The sequence below is a fragment of the Neltuma alba genome, unplaced genomic scaffold (genome assembly GCF_004799145.2).
Source record: "Neltuma alba isolate B1F8T4 unplaced genomic scaffold, ASM479914v2 tig00012898_pilon, whole genome shotgun sequence".
Classification (NCBI taxonomy): Eukaryota; Viridiplantae; Streptophyta; class Magnoliopsida; order Fabales; family Fabaceae; genus Neltuma; species Neltuma alba.
Genome location: NW_021637269.1, coordinates 58,705 through 84,856, shown reverse-complemented (window position 1 = coordinate 84,856; position 26,152 = coordinate 58,705). Strand labels below are relative to the sequence as shown.

The 26,152-nt window shown below is 33.0% G+C and overlaps 3 protein-coding genes across 3 annotated transcripts; 2 read left to right on the top strand and 1 right to left on the bottom strand.

Moving 5' to 3' along the window:
• Positions 1 to 2,989: 2,989 nt before the first annotated feature.
• On the top strand, positions 2,990 to 4,437 carry LOC114732269 (PTI1-like tyrosine-protein kinase At3g15890). Its single transcript, XM_028919569.1, has 4 exons — positions 2,990 to 3,036; positions 3,133 to 3,286; positions 3,381 to 3,643; positions 3,750 to 4,437. The coding sequence occupies exons 1-4, from the start codon at positions 2,990 to 2,992 to the stop codon at positions 4,435 to 4,437; spliced, it is 1,152 nt and encodes a 383-aa protein (XP_028775402.1).
• Positions 4,438 to 8,126: 3,689 nt separating this feature from the next.
• Positions 8,127 to 11,088, top strand: LOC114732293 (probable receptor-like serine/threonine-protein kinase At5g57670). Its single transcript, XM_028919592.1, has 10 exons — positions 8,127 to 8,319; positions 8,454 to 8,584; positions 8,672 to 8,790; positions 8,880 to 8,989; positions 9,091 to 9,477; positions 9,577 to 9,831; positions 9,955 to 10,112; positions 10,203 to 10,418; positions 10,509 to 10,658; positions 10,737 to 11,088. Exons 1-10 carry the CDS (start codon positions 8,184 to 8,186, stop codon positions 10,881 to 10,883), a joined length of 1,809 nt encoding a protein of 602 aa, XP_028775425.1. The 5' UTR covers positions 8,127 to 8,183; the 3' UTR covers positions 10,884 to 11,088.
• Positions 11,089 to 19,760: 8,672 nt separating this feature from the next.
• On the bottom strand, positions 19,761 to 21,590 carry LOC114732296 (zinc finger protein CONSTANS-LIKE 5). Its single transcript, XM_028919594.1, has 2 exons — positions 20,753 to 21,590; positions 19,761 to 20,625 (listed from the first exon to the last, which is right to left on the bottom strand). Exons 1-2 carry the CDS (start codon positions 21,479 to 21,481, stop codon positions 20,251 to 20,253), a joined length of 1,104 nt encoding a protein of 367 aa, XP_028775427.1. The 5' UTR covers positions 21,482 to 21,590; the 3' UTR covers positions 19,761 to 20,250.
• Between the last annotated feature and the right edge of the window lie 4,562 nt (positions 21,591 to 26,152).

Sequence of the window (26,152 nt, the reverse complement as noted above, 5' to 3'; positions counted from 1 at the left end):
ATAATACTTATTTATTACAAAAAATAAATTAATTTATTTCCTTAATCTACTCAAATTAGTCAACTAACTCTTATAACTTAATTTATTTTTTTAATCTACTTAAATTAGTCAACTAACTCTTATATTTAGAATAAGAGTATATATTAGATTAATATACTAAATTTTAGGGAGGGAGAACAATATAAACCACTTTGTCTTTCATATTTATGTATTTTTTTCTCAAGATAATCCTTCTAATAATGATAGTTCTAGCTAATACACTTGATTAGTAAGGATATTTTTTAAAAAAATAATACATATTTATTATAAAAATTAAATTAACTTATTTTCTTAATCTACTCAAATTAATCAACTAACTCTTATATTTAAAATAGGAAGTAGTATTATATATTAGACTAATAGACTAAATTTTAGGGGGGGAAAAAGAACAATACAAAATTTTATATTAAATTCTACGATGTTTTCATATACAAAAATGGACTCAAATGCTATAATAGTGCAACTCTTAAAATAAAACCGGCAAGAAAAGTCTATGAAAATGATTGGAAAGAAAGTCTATAAAACAAGATCAATAAATATTATACTAAAAATGTTAAGAAAATCAGATATATAATGAACATATACTTTGGATGTCATTTAGTTATTGGATCGATCAGAGATAAGTATCAATTTGACCTATGAGTTCTCATATTTCATATCAATGAATAACCAAGAACCCTGTAATTCGTCCACTTGGCAACATAACATATGCTCAAAACTTTGAATCAATGGAAAATGGAAAAAGAAAAAAAAAACAATATTGTCCGTTGACCAAATATTTTAATTAATTAAAACTTGTCTTTGTTAAGTATGCATTCTCTTTTGAATATGAATCATGGATGTTATTCAATCAAAAGGAGCTTCATGAACGTCATCGTGTGGAAACGTTGCCACGCAAATTATTATTTAACATATAATCTTCCAATCATTGAGAAAATTATGGTTTAAACTCAAAGAAACAAAAGCTTCAAGTTTTAGTTACTTTATTATATCTTAAGTTTTTAAATTTAACTAATTGTTAAGTTCTTCAATATCAGATTAAGTCAATGCCATCCTTTAGCAATTAAAAAGAGTGCAATTTTACGGCCCATTGTTTAACATTAATAAAAATGATTTTGATTATGGTATTAATCTAATTAAACGTTTTATATATGATTCAACCGTGATGGAATCATGATCAAATTAAAATCGACTGAACTTAGATTAATGTCCATCCATAATCGTAAATACAATTAATCGAAATAAACAATTAATAATTAACAATCATAATATTCATGAAGTCAGTTCATAATTGACAATAATTAGTGTGCATGAAAATAATATTATGTAGCATTATGATATAGATATAAAGAAATATTTTACCCAAAAATAGTATCATTTTGTACCTACATATAAAACTTTTCTTTTTTTTAAAACATAGTACATCTATTAACATTTTTTGAAGTATATGTCAAACATGAATAAACTTATAATGATGTGGGATGGAATTGGCCTTAAGGTTGCTGAAATGTAAGATTTTAAATTAAGATGTGACATCAGTTTTACCTTTTACCTATTGTCCTATCTCCCATCTGGGGGTGGCGCTTCCTCCTCTCTTTTGGCTCCTTCATTTTCAACTGGTTTAATTCTACCAGTTTTTAACTAGTACTATGACATGATATGATGGTTTCTTCGGTTTGATATGAAAGAAATAGAGGGGAAAGGAGAAAAAATTTCAAGATTGATTTAAAAAATTAAAAAAGTGGAGTTAGAAACTTCCAATTAATTTTTATTACTCTTTTATTTACATCTTCTTTTTATTAAAATTTTAAAATCTCACCTTTTTAATTTTTTAAATCGAGCTTATTGTTATTTTCTTTCGCCTCCCCTCCATTTCCCTTTTACCAAACATTGCTTGTTCCTATTTTTATGGTTGGACCGTCCAGTTTAAGCTCAATGCTATCCGTAGCAGTGATTTTGGTTGCATTTGCATCCACTCACTGTTACTTAGTCGGTGATAACTACATCAGCCAAATCGTTTCTAAATTTCACTAACAAAGGGCAAATATTTGATTATTAAACTAATATATATGAATCGATAATCGATAAGAAAACAATAAGTTAATAAAGCAGTTACTCGTATTCGTATATTTAAATTGAGAAACACAATATTCAGCCAGGAATGTCAGATTCGCACATCTTTTGTTATTATTTTATATATGCACAAGGAAGATAATTAACTAGACTTATTCAAAACTTTTATACAATATTGAATGGACACGTTGATACACCAAAGCCTCCAGGAGACAATTAGAGAATAAATTCAAACAGCTCATCAGCCCTTGGTTTGAGTTTTAATTCAACTGATCATCCCATGATCAATCGATTTTTGGCATTATGAGTTTTCTTTTTTGAAAAATTATCCACAAGTCCCAAGTAAGAAATTATATATAATTAGGCCTCCCAAAATTGATATATTATTAATAAATCCAAAGGATTTAATATTTATAAGTCTAGCTTTCATATTTACACATAAAGTTACATTATTTACAAATCAAATTTAACAATTTAATGTTTACGAGTCAAACTTTTATATTTATAAGTCGAATTGCACTATTTATGAGTAAATATTAAATCTCTCTAAACCTGTTAGTACTAGCTAGTTGGAATTCAGGGCAAAACTTACATATATATTTTTAACCCAGGGTAAGTTCCCCCATTTTGCCCCCATCAGCTCGCGTGCTGAGTGTGAACAAATAGTAAAGAGAATAAACATATCAGAAGTCTAAATTCCATTGAGAAAAACATAGTTAATCAGCCGGCCGGCCAAGGGCGGCCGGCATAGGTGGAGACCAAAAGGAGCTAAATGAGCTTTAAAAGAGAAGATTCCATTTTGAAGATAGACAAAGGCATTGAAGTGATCCATTTTTCCGGAGAAACGTAACAAACTCGCGATCCCATAGTTTCAATTATGGGATCCAACCTGAGTTGCTGTGGTTCAGACAAGGTGGAAGAAGTGTAAGTGAAAATTGCCTTCATTTGAATTTCCCTGTCTTTCCTCAATTAATGTATTTGCTTGCAAAGGATTCCTAATTCGTTATTTCTTATTCACAGGCCAGGATCAGGTAGTGTGGCGAATAATAATTCATGGAGAATATTCACATACAAGGAGTTACATGCGGCCACCAATGGTTTCAGTGAGGATTGTAAACTTGGTGAAGGTGGCTTTGGAAGTGTCTACTGGGGAAAAACCACTGATGGTCTCCAGGTATATATATAGTTTAATTAGTCACAGTTTGCTTCCATTAAGAAATCTTCGTGGGCATGTTAATAAACGAGCGATTATATTCAAAAATTTGCAGATAGCAGTGAAGAAACTGAAAGCAATGAACTCAAAGGCAGAGATGGAATTCGCAGTAGAAGTAGAAGTTCTTGGAAGGGTAAGGCACAATAATTTGCTAGGCCTAAGAGGTTACTGCGCCGGCGACGAACAACGACTCATAGTCTATGATTACATGCCAAATCTCAGCCTTCTCTCTCACCTCCATGGCCAGTTCGCCGCAGAAGTCCAACTCGACTGGAAAAGAAGGATGAACATTGCCATCGGCTCAGCCCAGGGCCTACTGTAAGCACCTATATACATATACACACACACATATATATATCCGTTCACATTCGTCTCAAAAGAAACCCTATTGATTTGTTCTCTGCATACTTGTTGTTCTTGCTAGGTACTTGCATCACGAGGTTACGCCTCATATAATCCACAGAGATATAAAAGCAAGCAATGTTCTGTTAAACTCAGACTTTGAGCCTCTGGTTGCAGATTTTGGGTTTGCGAAGCTAATCCCAGAAGGGGTAAGCCACCTGACGACCCGTGTGAAGGGCACTTTAGGTTACTTGGCTCCTGAGTATGCCATGTGGGGTAAGGTTTCTGAAAGTTGCGATGTTTATAGCTTTGGGATTCTTCTGTTAGAGCTGGTCACAGGAAGGAAGCCCATTGAGAAACTACCAGGAGGGCTAAAGAGAACCATAACTGAGTGGGCTGAACCTTTCATAACCAAAGGCAAGTTCAGAGAAATGGTGGATCGAAAACTTAGAGGTAACTTCGATGAGAGACAAGTTGAGCAGATGATCAATGTGGCTGCTCTGTGTGTTCAGAGTGAGCCTGAGAAGCGACCAAACATGAAACAAGTGGTTAATCTGTTGAAAGGGTATGAAGCAGATCACGGGAAAGTGATGAAGACGAGGATAGATAGTGTCAAGTATAATGAACAGCTTATGGAGCTTGATCAGAATAGTGATGATGATGAAGATGAAACCAACGGTGGATATGGTGTTTTTAGTGCTCTTGAGATTCAAAAGATGCATGATCCTTACAAGCGCCATGGGGATGCAAAAATGGAGAAACCAATTTGAGGAACAACATATGATATATATAATATAGATAGTATCTATATCAGTTGAAATCGTGACTGGTCTGTATGAAATTCATTTGTAATTTGTGTGGCATAAACCTTTTCGTGGGGATTATCATTCATGAATAGTGTTGATCATTGACGTATTGTGAAATGTTCGGATTGAACATCAAAACTGAAGTTGAACTTTCAATTTCATGAAACGCTTCCTAAACTATATATTGATTGATGTGAATGCCATCTGGATTATGATCAAGAGTTTAGAATTTAAATCACCCAAACAAATGTTAATATATATGAGTGTGAATGTGTTTTGTTAGATATCTATCATATGTCAAGGTTTAGTTTTATCCTTTGAGATGCCTGTTGATGTTAGATGTTTGATCCTTATTATTGGCATGTTTGCCACTTTTGACGGATGTAACATTCCATTTAAGTGAAATTTTATGGAGTTTCAACAAGCTAGTAATAACAGTAATATCAGAAACATGAATAAAAGTAAAAATCCAGAAATTAGAATTAAACAATTTATATTTTTGTAAAATCAATAATTTTTTATACGTAGTCTTCATAATTTTATACTAATTACTAATTGTTCGTTTTTCATTTTTTACACCAAGTTTAGAGGCTGCTCAAATGGAAGTCAACTTGTTTAGCAAATGGACCGATCCAGCAGCAGTTAGAACATCATTTTTGGGCCATATACAGCTGAATGGGCTTTGGAGCCATGAAAAAGATAGGACGGAAATTAGTTCAGAAGTTTAACGGAAAGAACTAGTCTCTCACAATATGACGAATTAGGATTTGAATCCCGCTAGAAGAGGTATCCATATTTAGTGTCTGATAGTGTCTTAAATAGGATTACTTCTAATAAGAGAATATCTATACTTTAGTAAAAAGAAATTGGTCACACAAAGGGGTGTGTGGGGTGAATTAACCTTTTCATTTGAAACTATAATTTTTTTATTTATTCATAACTTATGAATGATTTTATTTATTATAAATTTTATTTGATATATTGATTAAAGGTTTCTTTTGGAGTTTGAATTTTTTTTATGATTAAAATCATTAGTATAATATATTGATTAAAGGTTATTTATAAATTGAACAATGTGACTTTTCTAAACTCTACATTTACACACATGCATGTAGTTTTGTTAATTTTAGATAACATAATGTACCCCAAAAAAAAATCCAGTCTGCTTCAATAATAAGGCTCTTTTTATAAGTATATTGAACTTGAGTGGGTTGTATGCATTTGTAAAAGCAATATGTGAAAAATGAAAAAAAAAAAAACATGTAGGCCCTGAAAAAGGGGAAAAGCAAGCTTAACAACTAGGTGGGGCCACATATTATTTGAAAAGAAAATGGACAAAAGTAGCAAACTTGCCAATTGCAATAAACCTAGTGATATGCAAAAATAAACAAGCAAATGTTGAACATTAATTACATAGGTCATTAATTGATTTGACCAAGCCCGTGAGAGTCTTATATCCAAATTCTATATTCTTATCTCTTTGAAAATCAAAATCAAAGTTCATATCTCTTTGAAAATCAAAATCAAAGTACTAAGAATTGGATTAGTTATTAAACTAATCAAAATAGTGGTTGAACTGTGAATGAACCAAAATCAACCCAATCATAATTAAAATAATACTACCTCTGATCAAAATATAAAAATTAACTTTTTAGTGCAGCTTGCAATATAAAATGAATTTTATATTTTGGATTGAAAATAATGCAGTAAGTAAATAGAACATTCCTATATAAATTACGAATAATCTAATGAAACATAGTTATTAAAGGACAAATATGTTTGACTGCTCTTTTTTTATGTCAAAGTGAAATCATTTCAAACTGATCAAGAAAAAAAATTCAAAATCCAACCTGATCGACCAGTCTAAAACCCTTAATCAAATTGATCAACAAAAAAAATCGGTTTATTAGATCACTAGTTTAACTGGGTAACCCCGATAAAGTTGAATTTTAGTAATATGTTAAAAAAATAGAAAAGACAATATGTAGCACTTGCATTTGCGTTATTAAAAACAAAAGACAAAAAGAGAGTGTGTGGTAAGATGGTAACAACTTACAAACTTCTGCTTTGTGGGGTTTTAAGGAAGGATGGAGAATCCATGTCTGGGCAGTTCCCTAATCCAAATCCTTTAGGTGTGCCTTAACCTTTGTCATATCTTTTGTAACATCTCAACCTGCAAAACTTGTGTCCTTTTAACTTAAACTTCTTAAAGTTTTGTCAAATCAAAATTTGATCATTCAACCACTAATCCTTCCCCACTTGACAAATATTATAAGATTCCAATGTTTGACTTTATAGACAACGTACAATGATCCTCACATTCACATTTATTTATTTTTTTTCCCGATTTTTTTAGTATCACAGATTGTCTCTTGCCAGCAACGCCTGCACATGCCCACTTCGTTCACTATACGTATGCTGTCTGAAATGGAAAGTCTTTTAACCAAGCTTGAAGCAATGGTATAGTACCTCATGCTTAAAAATTTGTCAATTGGTTCGAGAATCTCCTAAAATCCTTTCCACAGTATATTGCAAAAATTAAGTACTCAAATTTTTTAAAAGATTCATACTTTAGCCGATCATGAATGCCCAAATAGCGACAATTGCATTTGGAATATACCCTTTTTCCTTTTATATCATATTCTTCTTTGTTCAAGAGAGATTTTCATAAAGATCGCTGCAATTATGGATTATTGGATTACATCTGATGATTCCGATTTCATAGTTCATGTATAAAAATACATTTAATCAATAATGCTAAAATTTGACATGAACATTCAAAACTGCTGTGGGAAAAAAATCAATAAAAAGAAACCAAATTTATCCACTTGGTACATTCAGGATTTAATAACGCGAATGTTAACTTCAACTATGTAAATTAAACAGGAAACCCATTTTCATACCGTTATTGGTGATGGACAAATTAGTTTATTCTAGGGCGATTAATAATGAAATTAATTAGTTGGGAGATAAAACTTAGGCAGCAATTCATGGTATGATTTGCTCATGATTGAGGATACTTTTACGACCCCATTACTCTAAGTTTAATACAATTTGCTGAGAGGATGTTGTGGTGCATGGAAAGCATATATATGCCAAAGTTACAAGGCTTGACAACGAAATAGGTGAAGGTAGTTATACGGAAATCTCTTTCACTTTATTCTCTTCTTCCCACAAAGAGAAAACAGTTAGTGTCCTCTCAAAGTTTCATTGATTATAAAGTGAGAGCCTCCTCTCAGACACTGCCAAATAACCCCAAATACTCTTTTTCCTACCAAATCAAAGTAAACCAATGAAAAAATAAGTATATTTTTTTTGGCTAAGTTTGAGGAAGAGGTTTTTTTTTTGGTTGACTTAGATAGGAAGATAAATCAAATACGTGCCCACCACCTTTGCTTATTTCTCAAAGCACCCAACTACAACACTTAATTGTGAGCAGAGAGAGAGAAAGAGAGACTCTAATCTCTTTCTGCTGTATTGCTCACTGTTGAAGGTCTTTTTAATTTTTATGCTTCTCAAACAAGAATGATCCCATTGGACATGGGGTTGGCCTCACAGTCTAACTGAACTTAATCATTCTTCTCTGCCTTCCCCTACTTATTCTTTACCTCTCAATGCATGCTTCTGTGTGTGACAAGAACCAGCAAATCAAGTAAACTCTTTCTTCTCTTTGTCTCTCTCTCTCTCGCTCTGCACATTGAACTCAAAAAATGATGCTTTCTTCTTCACCCAGTAAAATACTAATTGGTCTGCCCTTAGACACAAATGATAGCAGAGAACTTCTCTCATGGGCAATTAGAGTGCTAGCCAATCCAAACGACACCATTGTGGCCTTTCATGTTCTTGGTTAGCCATTTATATATCTTTCTGTCTAAACTTCATTTTTGCTGCTCATGATAGCTTCTTATTCAGAGTTTGGTATGCCTGCGTTATTACGTGATTCTTAGGTTGTAATGCTCTGCTTGCGCCTTAAATTACAGTTTCTAAGGATAAGAAGAAGAAAAGGAAGAAGCGTGCTTCAATGACAAGAAGGCAGTCACAACTTCGACAGGCTAAAGCCTCTGTCATATCTGTGCTTGGTGAATTTGCCAAGACGTGTTGGTCTAAGCAGGTAATTATATATCTTCCTAATTCATGAACACTAAAATATGGCGTTATAGGCAATGAATAATGATTCTGATTAAGACATTATTCTCAGGTGAATCTGGAAGCCAAAGTGGCATTTAGTTCCAGTGTGGGTGGAGGTTTAGTTGAAGAAGCCAAGTCAATATCTGCTGACTTTCTTCTTCTTCGTGGTTCTAGAAACCCGTCTAACAAGTAAAAACAGAATGCAGAAACTACTATATATTTTCTTATGGACATTATAAACCCTTTTGTTTTTTAACTGTGTTGGTTATTTTTCTTAGGAATCACGCCTCTAATGGAATCACCAAGTACTGCTTTGAGAATGTTCACGAAAGCTGCACCTTAGTCTCCGTTGGGAAAAGCTCCAAATCCAGTTTTACAAATTCTCAAGGTAATTCAATTCTCTATATTAAGGAAACAAAAAAGAAAAAACATTCAACACTGGATAATAAATTAAGTTTTTCTTATGAGTGGCTGATAATTATGAATCAGGCTCAGGGTGGCTTGTGAAGGATAAGGAAAGTGACAGGGGAGCATCCCCTGTTTTGAAGGCTTTTATCACAGGCTCAAACTCTAAGACACAAACACGTTCACCAAGAACAGTATTGGACGCACTTGAGGGTCAATCTAACAGCACAGAAGATGACACTTTTAGCACAAGAGTCTCAAGCATTACAGACACTCCCTCAACAGGTTCTAAAATCAAAAGCCAATCCAATTTAAGGAAACCACAGTCGCCATTCAGATTCATAGCCTCACTCCTTGCCTCACCATTAAGAAGGAAGAACTCCAAGAAGTCCCAAAATGAAAAGAAACAACCCTTGTTAAAGTGCTTCAGTTATGAGGAGATCTCCAATGCCACAAATGGCTTCCACCAAGGTAAAACAAAGCCTTCAAAGCTCTAATAATTAATCAGTGTTTATAATTACCTGAGTTTGAAATGCTTATATATGCACGTTTTTTTGCTGCAAACATCAGACAATTTGGTGGGACGAGGTGGGTACTCTGAAGTATACAGAGGAGATCTTTCTGATGGACAAACTATTGCAGTGAAAAGGTTGTCCAAGGACAACAAGGACCCTAACAAGGAAAAGGAGTTCCTCATGGAATTAGGAGTCATCGGACATGTCTGCCATCCTAATACTGCATCTTTAGTTGGGTGCTGCATTGAAAATGGACTCTACCTGGTTTTCAAATACTCCCAAAATGGAAACTTGGCCACTGCATTGCATGGTAAGACAGCCGCAAGTCAATTTCACATGAGACAGATTTTTAAATAAAAACTGTTTATAAAAGTCAACTCACCTGAAAAATAAGACAGACAAAAATTTTAACGTTGGCTTGCTAATGAATCAGGTAAATCAGGAACGTCACTTGACTGGTCAGTGAGATACAAAATCGCCATTGGAATAGCAAGGGGTCTGCATTATCTTCACAAGTGTTGCAAACGCAGAATAATTCATCGTGACATTAAAGCCTCCAATGTGCTTCTGGGTCCAGATTATGAACCACAGGTAAAGAAAAGGCGGACATCTTGGGGTTATAAAAAAAGACAATGCTTTGAACAAAACCCATCTAACTTGTGCTTTGAATTCCTCTGGTAGATTACTGATTTTGGGCTAGCAAAGTGGCTTCCAAACAAGTGGACTCACCATGCCGTAATACCAGTGGAAGGCACGTTTGGGTACTTGGCACCAGAGTCCTTCATGCATGGAATAGTGGATGAGAAAACTGATGTTTATGCCTTTGGGATTCTTCTCCTGGAGATTATAACTGGAAGAAGACCTGTTGATTCTAAGAAACAGAACCTTCTCCTTTGGGTAACTTGTTTTTTTCTCTTTTAATTATTCTCTGACTTTATTTTCATGAACAGATTAAGCCACAGTACTAATCGTATGTCTACAAAATAGGCAAAGCCTCTGATGGAATCAGGGAACATTAAGGACCTAGCTGATCCAAGAATGGAAGGTGTATACGATGAAGAGGAATTGAATAGAATAGTTATCACAGCTTCATACTGTGTGAGACAATCTCCCCTTTGGCGTCCCCAAATGAGCGAGGTAAAATCACCATTAATTAACTTTGTCAGAAAACATGATGAATCAAGTTTTTTATACTGTTTGTTTGTTGGGTGAAAGGTGTTGGAGCTGCTAATTAGTGGGGAAGACAGTGAGGCTGGGAACAGCAGGAGGATCCCAAAGTTCACGTCTGATGAACTGGATGATTATTCCATGGCTTTTGGATATGAAGTGCCTTCTGACATATCTCTGCAGGATTTTTTGTGAGGGTGACAAGTAGTTTCAGAGGATTCTTCTCATGTTTTGACATGGCAGGGCTTGAAGATGAGAGGGTTTTATGTTTTGGGGAATGTGGGTAGGGAGATCAGAGGTTGGGTAATTCTGTTTGTTTCTCAACACAAGAAGGGCTTTGCTCATGTTGGCGAGAGATATAAAATAGCCTAGTGAAAATGAAGACATAATTTTCCTGGCAGTTATGACTAAAAATCAACAATTAATAATTTAATATAGTTCAGAGCATTGAAAAACACTTAAAATGAATCATATTATTGATAGGTTCTACGTAATAGTTTGAGATGGGCGAAGAAATGTTTAAAACAAACAACACTTGCATATTGGTTAAAAAAAAAAAAAAGACTATCATTTAAAAGTCAGGCTCAAAAATTAAAGTTATCTTTTAAGTTTATTCTGCCTCACAAAGGGGACATTCTTTATTTGATTTCTATAAGCATTATTGTCTTTAAAATTGTCCGACCATAGGTGGTCCAAACAGAGCCATTCAGTGGGTTGTGATGCATTGCGGACCCAATAGGAGCTCTGGCCTCTAGCCATTGAAAATTGAAAATTTTCCAAAAGTGGTGAAATTTCAGTGGAAAACAAGAATACTGCTTTATAATTATTATAAAAATTGTAAACATACACACTCACAAGTCACAACTCTACACACACCTCACTTGCTTTGTTCTTCCCACTCATGCAAACCTAACATGCGCATACAAAAGAGCTACAATTGTGGTACAATACTTATTGTTGTTTAAGATCATGACACTAAATTAATAAGTCTTTAATTAATATAAGTTATTATTATATATTAATTAAAATGTCTTCATTTGATCCCCCTCGTCTAAAAGGAAAGGAGAATAAATAAGATAATGCAAAAAGAGTGATATCGATGATGGGTGAAAAAATACATATTGAGAGGGTGTTTGGATAGTATGAGAAGTGCTTTTAAAAAACACTTTTCTGCAAATTGAGATAAATTCATCCATATATTTATTTCGTATACCGTAAAATCACTTCTAAAACCATGGTTTTGTTTTCATCCCAATACCCCTTAAGAGAGAGATAGGTATTGAATTAGAATATGGTTAGAAATTTTTTAAAAAATAAAAGTTGATTAAGTCTTAAATTTTTAACATGAAAATTTTTTATAGTAGAAAAAGTCTAAAACAATACTCTTTATAATTCATAATATAAGTTATTTTTAAAACGTCAAAAAGCTTATAACTCAATTAGCATCCCATATCTCCACTCGTAAAGAAGGCCATGAATTCTATATCTCATGTGGTTAAGTACGGGAGGGTGTGTGATGGTTGTGTGGGACTATCCTTTTCCATGGACGTTGGGTTTAGATTGTCCATATAAAAAAAGGTTATTTTTAAAACAATATAGAAATTAAGAGTAGTTAAAAAATAATTTATATTACTACATCTGATTTTTAATATAAGAGTTATTTAACTAATTTAAATAAATTAAAAAAATTAATTATTTGTAACAAATGAATTGATTTTCCTAAATTATCTTTTTTCATGACTATCTTTAGATAGAAATATTCTTGTTATGTGTAATTAATAGTGATATTTTAAAGAATGAATTAAAAATTTAGAAGATAAAGTGAACTAATGTCTTATATTTCAAACTAAATCTAATTTTTAATTAGTTCTTCTATTAAAGGCTAGAAGTAGTATTAAAAATTTTTTTAAAAAAAAAAAACTACTCCTCCGATCCTAAATATAAGACTCTTATACATACTTGTATAAGGGTCTTATATTTAGAACATGAAAAGTATTATTTTTCAAAAGTACCATGATTTAAGTAAATAATTGAAACCTTAATTGCACAACACACTTAAATATACCTGGGGAAACAAAAATTTAATGTTGTAGACGTTTGGTAATGTGATTTATATTTAAGACCCTTACTTTTTAAAAAAACTTGCATTAAAAATAAGAGAAAATTATTAAAAAAAAAGTATATTCGATTTTCTTATTTTCCCCAGCTGTTTTGAAAGGGAGGTGATCCTAATGCAACATTAGGAAATTTAAAGATAGCCTAGTTGTTAATACGCACTTAATTAGGCCGATAACTCATATACTAATTATCAAAGATATGATAATTAGGTTGTTGTCGTTTTATTAAGCCTCATAACATTCAGGTACTATTTGATATGAGGGAAATGAAAGGGAGGAGAGAAGAAGAAAAATTTTAATAAGCTCTATTTGAAAAATTGGAGAAGCAGGGTTTTGAAATTTTAATAAAAGAGAAGAAGTAATATAAAAAAGCAATAAAAATTAATTAAAAGTTGTTAACCCTATTTTTTTTTTAATTGAGCTTATTAAAAAAAATTTCCTCCTCTCCTCCTCCCATTTTCGCTCATACCAAATAGACTGTTAAGGCTACGCCCATTGGAAAGCACAAAATCATGGCCTAACCACTGTAGCATAACCATTATTAGTCATTGTCATGAGCATGTTTATAACAACCCTAATTATGACATCCAAATTCTAATTTCTTAATTACCCTTCTTTTGCTTATGTTACATTCAATATGTGGAGAAGCCTTTTTTTTAAAAAAATAAAAGAGGATTTAAAAAAATAGGCTTCTGTGTTTGGTAGCGTGAAAACTAATAATAGAATAATAGATTTGCTGAAAAACTCATTTCCCATATTTATTTGCATTCTCATTAGCATTTCATTCATACTTTGCGGGAGAGAAGAGATCAAAGGCGAGGATTGAGAAATAAGGCAGGGTTCGAGTACTAATTACCAATCGAGGAGGATTCAAAATTTTCAGATGTGATTAAAAATTTAAGAAAATAAATTCTATAAGAATATTCTTATGCTGTACATGTGAATATTGTAAAATAAAAGTGTTGTTGAACAATTCAAAAAAAAATTTCACTGGAAATTTTACAACTCATTTTTTTTTTTACCGCAGAATCGATTAATAATAATTTTTTTAACTATGACCAAAAATTGTAACATAAATTTCAAAAGTTGAAAAATATGAGAAACTTACTTTAAATTTGCATGATTGGGCCAAGAAGTTGGGCAGTCTCTAGACTTGGCCCAAACAATGTTGGGCCGAGCGAAGGAGTTTCCTAAAATACTGATAAAAAATTTTGACGGTTGACATTTAAATACAATTTTTCTGACATTACAAAAGGTTAAACACTTGAAATCAAATTGAATTTCAGTAAAACTAACAGGAGTGAAAAAAAAAAATTAACCAAGAATATAAAACGACAGTGTTTAGCTCACTTTAGAGCTAATTATGCACAGATAAAATATAATTAAACCGGTTTGATTGAACTATGATGGTCAAACAAGCAATTGAGATAAATTAGGTTTAAGCTCAATTAGAAGTTTAAAACTTGCATCAACCAAATAATTTAGATAATTTTGATTCATATATCCAGTAAACCGGACACTAAACAATATTGTGTTTGTGTGTGCTGTTCTTGTTATTGGGATCGTAGCATTTTTGAAGTGGTAGAATTATTCTATCGATTAAATAGATTAAGGGGGAGTTTGGACTTTGGGTAAGAATAAAGTCATGATTTCATAAATGCTTTTACGGTATACGAAGTAAATATGTGGAGGAGTTTATCTCGATTTATAAAAAAATACTTTTAAAAAGTGATTATGAAGTGTTCCAAACACCCTCTGAATGAAAAATAAAAGAGAGAGATCTGAGACATAGATACCAATGATTAATTGACTGGGGCAAATGACTAAAGTTATAAATTTTTTAAGGAAAATATTATTCGTAAAGACGAAATACAAGAGGTTATTTATTCTGAAAGACCCCTAATAGTAAACACCATAGTTCTGTTTGTTTGTAAATTTGTGCACAATTTTAGTAATAAATACACATATGTCAACTGATAAATTCGCACAACATGAGAATAAATAATTTTTTTAAAAATAATTTTAATAGATTTATAGCATAATACTATCCCAGGTCCTTAATATAAGACTTCATTTAATTTTTATTTTGACCTTAAATATAAGATCTCAATCCACTTTATCTCTTATATTTATTTATTTATTTCAAGATAGTCATTCTAATAATAGTAGTTCAAATCAATAAACTTGATTAGTAAAGATATTTAGAAAAACATAACATCTATGTATTATAAATAACTAGTTTAACTTATTTTTTTAATCTATTTAAATTAGTTAACTAATTTTTATATTTAGAACAAGAAATAATAAATTCATCTATGGTAGCAAACCAGAGCCATACGCAAAACACGGGTAAGATAAAAATAAGGGGAACTGGGGGTTGACTATGGGAGGGGGGGCCATGAGCGGGTGGGAGGACCACACTGATGGGAGAGGGACGGTGGTGTCGCGGGACACGTGGAGCCCGCACCCAATGGCTCCGGCCTCTTCTCCACGTGAACCCCTCAGGGCCGTGGCCCCACCTGATTACGGCCCCTCCCTTCCCCCATTATTCCATCCAGTCAGCCATCACAAGCACGTCTCCAGCTCACTAGGCATGGGTCCCATGCATTGTCCCAAATCTAAATCTTCGCTTCTAAACTTTACGACACAGATTTGGAGTCTCTTCATCATATAAACATGGAGTTCGAGTGGATATAAACCCACATTATTGGAATGCCCTCACCATGGGTCAACCATATCTCGGAGAAATTAATGTCATCACCATTGTTTATGAGTTGATTTTCCTGAGCTTATCATTTTAATATTATTAAGTTACAGAACTGTATTATCTTATTATAAATTGGTTGAATTTGTGAAATAACCTTCCAAATTTACTTATTCGCCCCTTAATATAAGACCTAATTTAAATAGATTAAAAATGAAAGTTAAATTAATTAATATGATATTTTTTCTAAAACATTTTAAGTATGTTTTTTTTAATTTACTTTCTTCATCTCCTACTTGATTATTATCAACAAAATATCAATAAAGTTAATTTAAAAAATTAATAAATATATGTTAAATAAGTATTATATATTGAACCAATATTAACTTAGTTCCTTATATCAACGACAGGAGGAGCATCATTTTTACCAAGTTCAACGAATCGAACCTGTCAACCCAGTTTACAAATAGGAGGACCCGGTCTATAGAGGGGGGGGGGACTAAAAGATAGAATCTAATATTAATACTGCCTTTGAAATTCGTAAAAATTTTTTGTTGAGCACGCGTAATAAGTTATTAATATTTATAAATTGATTTTAATTATTTAATGCCTTTTCATGATTTTTTTATTTTTAAGGATATTCTTTCTATGAAAATATCCTATTGAACATATGTGTTCAGCATTATATATTTTAATTTACAATATAAGTACTTTTTATTCAAAATATTGAATGATTTGAATTTGAAATGTATTTAAATTAAATTTTTATTACTTTTTGTATTTTAATCATTTAATTACATACTACCTCATGTCCTAATTATAAAACCCCGTTTATAATAAAACCCCGTTTATAAGTAATACTTTTTAATAACCACTCTATTTACTAATAAATTTAAACTAGTAGATTTTTATGTAAGTTTCTATTCCGAATTTACATCGCAGTCACAAATTTGCTTAAGTATGTGAATTTGACAACCTTGGCAAATAGCATGAGAAACATGGGTGGAAATGAAATTTGAGATGGATGCTAATGGTTGCTGACAATGAACTTTAATTAAAGCTTAATTGAGGAATTAGGGATTAATGGGGTAATTAATTGAGCCGGTCCAATAGAATAGCCGCCATAAATCGCAGGGAATTAACTGGATTAAACCAACTATATGTGTGGACGTCCCATGATACACATTATGATAATCCCACTCTTGAATACTTACTTCATTATCTTTGCGATATCCAATCCAATCCACCACTTTTTATAGGCCTCACAGTGAGGGATGATTCTCTTTTTTATTATCTATAAAATTAATAATAAACGGAAATGTCGTGGGATGATGAACTAATGGATATAGTACTATATATAAAATTAATATTAATTATAGATTAATATAATTTTTTATCCTTAAAATTTGGGTCAATTTTCAATTTGGTTCCTCAAATTTTAAAGTCATGATTTTAGTTCATAAAATTTAGTCTGTTTTACAATGTTAGCCTCTTGAGGTGTATTAAAATCTAGTGAAATATCGTAAACAGCATTAAAGTAATAATTTGGACGCATTATATTGCACCTAACTAAATCTTATATGTATAACCTAGAAAAAACAAAACAGATCCTCAGAACGCAATGCAAAGACAATTGTACAGTGGGAATGAGTTCTCAAAACACAGCATAGTGCACAGCTTTTTGTACAAACAACGAGAAAAAAAAAAAGGGCTAAATAGCTACATTATAAGAACCTGTTCTTTTTCTTTTTTATTCTTTGTTATCTACACAAGATTTAGATAGGTGCCATCTAGTTAATCCACATCACTATTTAAATGCTGTTTACAATACTTAGCCAATTTTAATACTATTACACCTCTAGGGATTAATTTTATAATGGACAAATTTTAGGAACTAAAACCACAAATTTAAAATTTAAGGGACTAAAATCAAAATAGGTCTATATTTCATAGACCAAAAATTATATTAACTCTTAATTATAATATGCTGATTAATTGGTTTTATCCACAATACATGAGTCCACCAGTCAAGGTATACACACACACACACCATCTACAGTGACAGGTCACATTGAAGATTTCATGAGAGAGGATGGAAGTTGATGGCCGCCTTCGAATTTAAGAAAGTGTTTGAACAAATTCAGAATGTATATGGACCCTCTAACGTATATAATTATACATTCCATATGAGCCTCTTGTTCCCAATCAACAATACTGTTCAATCAGCTTCATTAATTCCTTCTTTCTTCTGGCCACGTTCCTCTAATTATAGCCACCACTCTCATCAATCCCAACAAACTCTCCCTTGCCAATCCTATAGAAATCAAAATATTAATATTACTAATCAAAGTTAATTAAATTTTCTGATGCTTAGTACCATGATGATATATATTCATTTTTCACCTATAAATCCCAGCTTGATGAAGCTCTTCATTGTTTAATTTTAATGGTAATCTCTATTATTGATAATTAAATTAGAATATTGTGTTCTTGGTAAACAAAAAGGAAATTAATTATTGGGAAATATGGTCAACACAAATTATAATCAAAGGCCTTATGCTATGAGTCAATTCAGCTAGATACATAGGGTGTTTGTGTGTTGAGTCAATTACTTGGTTCACTCTTGCCAGTGATGAAGTTGGCGAGAGATTTTGAGCACTCAACGAATATAGACACATTTGCTTCTAGCAACTTCCCCCTATCCCGTTTCCTTGTTCTCCTGTCGTCATGTCCCTTTGACTTCTTTTTTCAGATTACTTTAGTCAACCAGATATATTTGGGATTTTACTATTTTGTGAAATTAATCACCCATATAAATTAAACATTGATATCTTGGTATATCACAAGTCACAACATTTATATTTATATATTTATATATATATAATTCGATATATTTTATGAGGGATCTACCTATCATTTCATATTAGTTCCTCGTTGTAATCTTGTTTGAATGAATAGCTATGTTTAAATATTTTTAAACGTTTTTTTTTTATGAAACTACGAAGTATAAATAAAATTTTGAAATTCATGACACATTAGTCATAAAAAACGTCCTATGTTTTATCCAATGACGGGGCTAGGGTGAGGAGCTTAGGACTCTGGCCTAACAAAAACATGGGTAGAGAGATATATGTGTCATCTAAAATAAAACAAGAAATTATAGCATCGTTGATGGTTACAAGTAATATAACATATACTACTTCCGGTCCTTAATATAAGACCCCATTTGATTTTTATGTTGGTCCTAAATATAATACTCCAATCTATTTTGTCTCTCATATTTACTCAATTTTTTCTAAGATAGTCCTTCTAATAATTATAATTTCAACTAACATACTTAATTAGTAAGGATATTTTAGGAAAGACAACACCTATTTACTACCTCCGGTCCTAATTATAAGAGCCAGTTAACTAGTTTGAGGAGATTAAGGAAGTAAGTTGAGTTAGTTATTTGTCCTAAATAGGTATTGTCTTTCCTAAAATATCCTTGCTAATCAAGTGTATTAACTAAAACTATCATTGTTAGAAAGGCTACTTTGAAAAAAATATATAAATATGAGAGACAAAGCGGATTGAGGTCTTATAGTTAGGACCAAAATAAAAGTCAAACATGGTCTTATATTAAGGACCGGAGGTAGTATTACAGATAACTAACTTAACTTCTTTTTTTAATTTTTTCAAATTAGTCAACTGATTTTTATAATTAGGATCGAAAGTAATATACTATAAATTTTCAAAACTAATGAATCTAATTAACATTTCCATTGGAGGATAATGTATCATTCTCTGCTTTTAATTGGGATCAACCTTCTTCAAGCAATTTTGGCAAAATAAATAAACAAAACCTTTTTCAGGAATGTACTCGCAGATGTTTGGTCACCCCACAAGTCCAAGCTGTCATCCTTAGCAGCCCGCCGACCTCCCCACTCAAAATCCCGAGTCCAAATTTTCAACTAGGAGTCTCCGAAATACCCAATTTCTGCTCTTCTCTGTCTTTTATCTTCTTAGATCTAATAATGACTTAATAAATATCTTTTTTTGTTTGAACTTTTGAACTAAAAACAATTAAAAAAAATTTAGATAGAAACTAAACCAGATTTTAAAAATATTTTTACAATATACAAAGTAAATATAAAAAATTTTACCTTTTGACTCTTCCAAACACCTCCTAAGTCAATCATGAATATATCCTTAATTCACATGCACCTACTTTTGATCAATCTCAACATTTTATTTATATATACAGAAACGTTACAGTACTCAGGCTCCACGTTAATTTATTTCCTTAAACTATGCAAATCCATATAATATGTAACTTAAAAGGGAATATCCTGCAAATTCCTGCCAACCAATTTTGGGCCAACTGTCTTCTAATACTTCAAACAATTAAATAACATATGAGAGAAAAAGGAAGAGATAGCTGTGAACTAATAAGAAGACGGAAAGAGATCCGTGACCACATTTGAAAAAGAAGAAAACCTTCTACTCTTTCTTAAAAGGAAAATAAAAAAGGTGAAGAAAGATTACACCCACGTGATTCTAAAACCTCATTTCTGAAGTTACCCTTCCTTTCCATTTCACTCTCCTCCGTCAGATCTTCTTCTTCTTCATTTACGTTACGCCTTCATGCTCGTTGTCAATCACATCTACGGTTCCAACACCACCTTATACCCACCGTAATTATCGTACATTCCCGCACACTAAAACAATTCCCCATCATCCTGGATTCTTATTACTGATTTTAAAACGACGGTACGACGCCGTACTGAGCCTCCATCATGAGTCCCCCCGAGCTAACGGGGCTGTACACCCGGTCCACCTCCGACTCGGTTTCGCTCCGTTTAGCGAACCGACCCTTGATCCTGGGTCGGGTCTCCGCGTATGCTTTCCTCGACGCGTACCGGATGGTTTTCTCGAACTTCCGGTTCTTTCTTTTCTCTCTGTACCTCAACACCCTCGCTTCCCGGTCCATCCCGCCCAGCTGGGTCGCCTGGTTGCTTCCCGCCGACCCGATTCCGCCTGATTCGGAGCTGGTGGTCATGTTTCGCCCCAAGGAGAACGACATTTCTGACACTGACTCTGGCACAACCCCAACATCAAGCGAAGACGACGAGACCTATAAATATGCATATAATTTTTCATTACACAATCGCCTTTCCATAATTAGTATTAATCATGGTAGAAATCTTTGTTTTGAAATTAAACAATTCCTTCGGAACAAAGTCAGTGATGTTTGTACTCACACTTTGGCTTGGGTAGCTGCTAAAAGAAGAAAGCTTCGACCTGCAAAAATCAATATCGAAGCAATTCTCCGAGTGATTGATCATCGGAGCCGTAACAGGTTTGTTTTGAACCGGCACAACGCTGTCGTTTGCCGCGCCGTGATTGTTGTTGTTCTGATAAGAATTGGAGTACTCGAATTCCACAAATGGATCCATTTCCGTGAAGAACATGTCGCCGGACTTCACTTCCGGGGCACCCACGACCTTGGAATTGAAATTCTGGTTAGGCACCATCCACGGAACTGGTTCGGGATCGTCGGTTTGGAACCCATCGGAGCAAATTCCACTATCGCTGGGGACGAAGAAGTTGAAAGCAGCAACGGCGCCAGAGGATTTCGCCACCACCTCAGCGGAGTCATAAAAGGGCTCCACCGGTACACGCTCGTGGCGGCGAGCGAGGGGGTTGGCGGAGTGGATGTCGGAATCGCAGGTGACGCAGAGAGCAGCGGCGTCAGCCTTGCACGTGACGGAAGCAGGGGCCTGCTCGCAAACCTCGCACATCCAAACACGCGCATGGCGGGAAGAGAGCTTATTACCGCAGTGAATTCTGGTGTCACAGGCCATGCAGAGGAAGGCGGAATCGGCGCGGCAGAACACGGCGGAGGCCGCCGATTTGCAGGAATCGCATGGCTTAGCAGCGACGCTCCACCCGCCACGTAAGCCCTTAAGGCCTCCTCTCTCAATCCCCATATGAAAGAACAAGTTCGAAGCTTCTGCGTCGGCAGTGATGAGAGTATTCGCTGATTGGGAGCGAATTGGAGATGGGGGAAGAACCTGCCACGATTTTGGGGCCTTTTGAATTGCGTTGTGTGGGGAGGTTGGGTTTGGTTTTCAATTATCTACCACAGTGACGAGTCTTAGAGAGGAAATCTAGGTGATGACGAATGAGGGGAGGACACGTGGGTGGCTGGCAGCCACATAAAAATCGCACCTTAAGACAATGAAATAAATCACAGAGTGGATATGTCGTGGAGAAGAGCGTGTGTGTGTGCGCGCATATACACACACACACAAATATATATAAGTAATATTATTATGAGTAGTTTAATACTAATATTAGGTGTCCTTGTGCTGGGTCTGTGCCGACGTGGACCCACCGAGATGGAGAGGGAGAGGATTATTATATGTACAGGAGATGAAACGGAAATTAACGTGAGAAAGATGTTGAAAACGGGATGAGGGTTAACTTCACAATTCACATGGGTTTCTCTGACCACTTCGTCCTTCCCCACTATTTAGTGTGTTGTTTTCTTTCAGTAATGATCAAATTCTGTAAGGTCTAAAATCGAGGAACTGAGTTACAAGATTCTTTTTTTTTTTTTTTGACCAGCACTGGGTTACAAGATTCGTTACAGGAATGCAATAATAATAATAATAATAATAATAATAATAATAATAATAATAATAATAAATGTAAAATGGATATGGATGGGGAAGAACACGCTTTCTTTCTGACACTAAGAACTGAGAAGTGGAGTCCCCCCTTATACCATATGAAACATGCCAAGAGAAGCAAGCGAAGTGTTTGATGTTGAAAAACAACAATTAATGAGATGGGAAATTTTCAAAGCGTCATTAAATTAGCAGAGACTTTAAATGAAGGGAGTACGGTGTGATTGACGAAACGGAGCAGGATAGGAGACTAGCGGTCAAAATAATGCATGTCACGAAATCGAAACAAACAAAACAAAACATGTAATTGATTAAATTCTCAGCCAGCTACCAGATAGATGGCGTAGAATAATTATGGTACACATATGTTTAGTAAGTAGGTAGTTATCCATAAAGCATGTTAGAGCTTGTTTGGTACTCCTTAACTTGCCTGCATATCGAAATACTAAGATAAAATTAATGAGACTTTAAATGAAAATAATCTTTGACAATGTGAATTAAATAAAAATCATTCATTCTATTCTTTTTATGAAGTGTCTTGTGATAAGAACAGAAAAATGAACATGGCATGAGGTGGGTTAAGGGAAAGAGTAGGTTTGGGGGGGAAATATGGAAGTAGGTTGTACAGTCTGAGTTAGAAGAAGGGAATTGGGAGGAGTAGGTTATAGATGAGGCGCGCACACAGACATATGTATGTGATAAAGTGCGATAAATAGAGATATTAATGGAGAATTGGTTAGGGCGGCTGAGGGGATAATAATGGGAGAAATGGAGGGTTGGCGGTACGTATCTGAAAATTTGGCACCAAGTTGGTTTTGGGATTGCGTCTCCCATATCCGCTCGTGTTCTGGTCATAATTAATCCTTGTGCCACAAAACTCTCCCTGTATAACTTTTGACAATTATATCTATCCCTGCCTTTCTAAAGTATTATAAAAGTTCGTAGGGTTTCTTTTAATTTGGAATTAGGCTAGCTGCAGTTTCATCTCAATTATATGGGTATTCAAAAAATTTTGTTGGATTAACATACTTTTTCGATTCAAAATGTAAGACCTTTACACTGCAAGACAAATATTACATTTAGAGTTAGAAGAATATCTCCGAAAGTGTTAAGAAGAAGTAATATCACTTTTTTTTTTGTAAATGGTCTCAAGGGGATATTATATTGATCCACACAAATTTTCGGATACATATGCTTCTTATGTTCGCAGCAAAATTAGACCCTAGCTTAATCTTTAGATATCAATCAATTTTGTTTCTTAAGTTTATAACTTCGCCCCAGATAATCCCCACTAATAAAGGAGCTCCTATAGAAGGATGGTTCTCGTACAAATGATCATTAAAAATAATATTTTTAAAAAAATCAATACACATTTTTATAAATAATAAACAAGTTAATTAACTTCTTAATGTCTATAAAATATCTATTGTGATCTTATATTAAGAATCAAATTAAAAGGATGATGTACACGATACTACCTCCAGTTTTTAATATAAGAGTTCATTTGATTTTTATTTTCATCCTAAATATAACACCCCAATCTATTTTGTCTCTCATATTTACTTATTTTTTTCTAAGGTGATCCCTATAATAATTGTAGTTTTAACTAATACATTTGAGTACCAAGGATATTAAAAAAAAATCTATTTCTTATAAATAACTAACTTAACTAGTTTTTTTAATCTACTCAAATTAATCAACTAGCTTTTATATTAAGGGGGTGTTTAGCTAACTCCAAAAGTGCTTTTTCACAAATCGAGACAAATTCCTCCATATATTTACTTCGTATATCATAAAAATACTTCTAAAACTATTATTTTTTTTCTTACCCAAACACTCCATAAGAAAGAGAGGTAGCATAACATGAGAACACTCTATTAAATATGAAAATTCTGTAAATTCCATTCAAACTCTCAAAATGGCATATTATTCCTCCTCTATTCAGTCAGCGTCTCTATCCTGCTGCTGTTCATTTTTCGCCTGGTCACGCGCACTCACTTGTTAAATCACTGATAGGATTATATCAAATTAATTGAATGAGGAGAGCACATAGTTGATATTATTATTTTCATAATCCAATAGGGCCACATTTATTGGGAGTTCTGTCCCCTCCAAAATTTAAATCATTTTCTTATATCAAAATGTTTGTTCTTGTTTATTATACCGGTCGAGGTGCGAGAATTGCACTATTCATTTTTTCCCCCCATTTATGGAGAACCAGTTTTTATTTCGTAATTTCCTGCAACTAGCTTTGTGTTTTCTTTTAAAGTAGTGTTTGGCTTCATAATTTAGTGAAGTTAGATAGTTCTGGCGTGCCAGATCTCCGGAAGCCGTGACACTTTTATATGTTATATCCCGTGTTTTGTTGTAATGATGTGTGGTTGTGTGTGTGTGTGTGTGTCTGTGTGCGCTTTTTGGGGCAAAATTAAATGTATGTGCTCTGAAGATAAGTTTTTTTCCCAGAGAAGTTATCGTGGCGCGCTGCGTAAATTAAAGTATTTTCGATAGAACCTGTTTACATTATTAATAACTGTAGACAAATTAACGGGAAATGAAAACTCGTTTATTTAAGCAGCTAAATTTTTAATTTTTAATTATTGTTGCTGGTTTCTTTAAGGAGTTCATCGTTTCTCTATTGCTATAATGATTTTTTTTTTATTTCATAAAAGTTACAGAATAAGAATGTCCATTTTATCTCATTTTTCAGGTAAAAAAAACATTTCTAATATAACTATTGTTAATATAAAACAATCGTAATATTTTCTTATTTTCTTTTATATTAATAAACATATTATTCAATATTTGAATATATAACTTAAATAAAATAATTACTCATAAACTTCATCTTAACATAATATAATATTTGTACCGTAAATACGATAAAAAAATACTTCTTAAGAAAATGACTTGATTCCACACAAAAATGACTTGATAATTGATAACGCTAAATTAAATAGACACGGTTCACCCAAAAAAATAAATTAAATACACAAGAATATAAAACTTAAAATTTTGAATTTTAGAAAAATTAGTTAACTTAGTTATCACTGTAATAAATAGATATTATCTTTTCTAAAATATTTATATCAATCATTGAAAGAAAACTTCTTAACATGTCTCTAATTATCATAAGAATTATTGGAGGCAAAATGAATAACTATTGGAAACAAAGTAAATTGAAACCTCAGATTCAAAATGACTTGAGAATATTTTGAATTATACCTAAAAAAGTGAATTGAAGTTTTGTATTTAAAATAAAATTTAATATTTAACTAGATTTTATATTACTAAATACATTCAAATTAGGATGTGGATACTATTTTAATACTACCTTCGGTCTCCAATACAAATGATGGATAATTAATTTAAAAATACTAAAAATATTAATTAAATTAGTTATTTGTATTGAATATATCTTAATCTTCCTAAAGTATTATTTTTAATTATATGAATTAGAATATCTTTCAATAAGAATCTTTTATAATCTCGGACTAAACTCAATTTATTAACGACAAAAGATGGTACTATTAATATATATAAAAAATGGGAGGTCTTTCAGAAGTCAGCGTCATAGCGTGCCGGATGTGGCACACTCTTACCGTGTCCACTTGCTGGCCCTCACGAGTGTCTTTGGGAACTTTCGGCAAACCCCTCTTACCTTTTTCCTCTTCTCTCTCTCCTTGTTTTTCTCATTACCGTCACAAAAATCTCCTTTCACCTTTGCCTTTTTTTTTTTTTTTTTTGCTTTTAGAAAAATAGAATTACTTCGTTTACTTCATCAATAACAATAAATATCCCTGTTTTTCTTAGTTTTAGTGAGATAAATATTTGTTCTTCGCACTCCCATTTTCTTATATATAAGGTATGGTAGGAAAAATTTAGACGGTCCAAATTAGAAGTCATTCATCCACGTATAAAAATTAGAGAAAAATTTATTTTGATACTAAATATAAAATTTTATGTCATTTT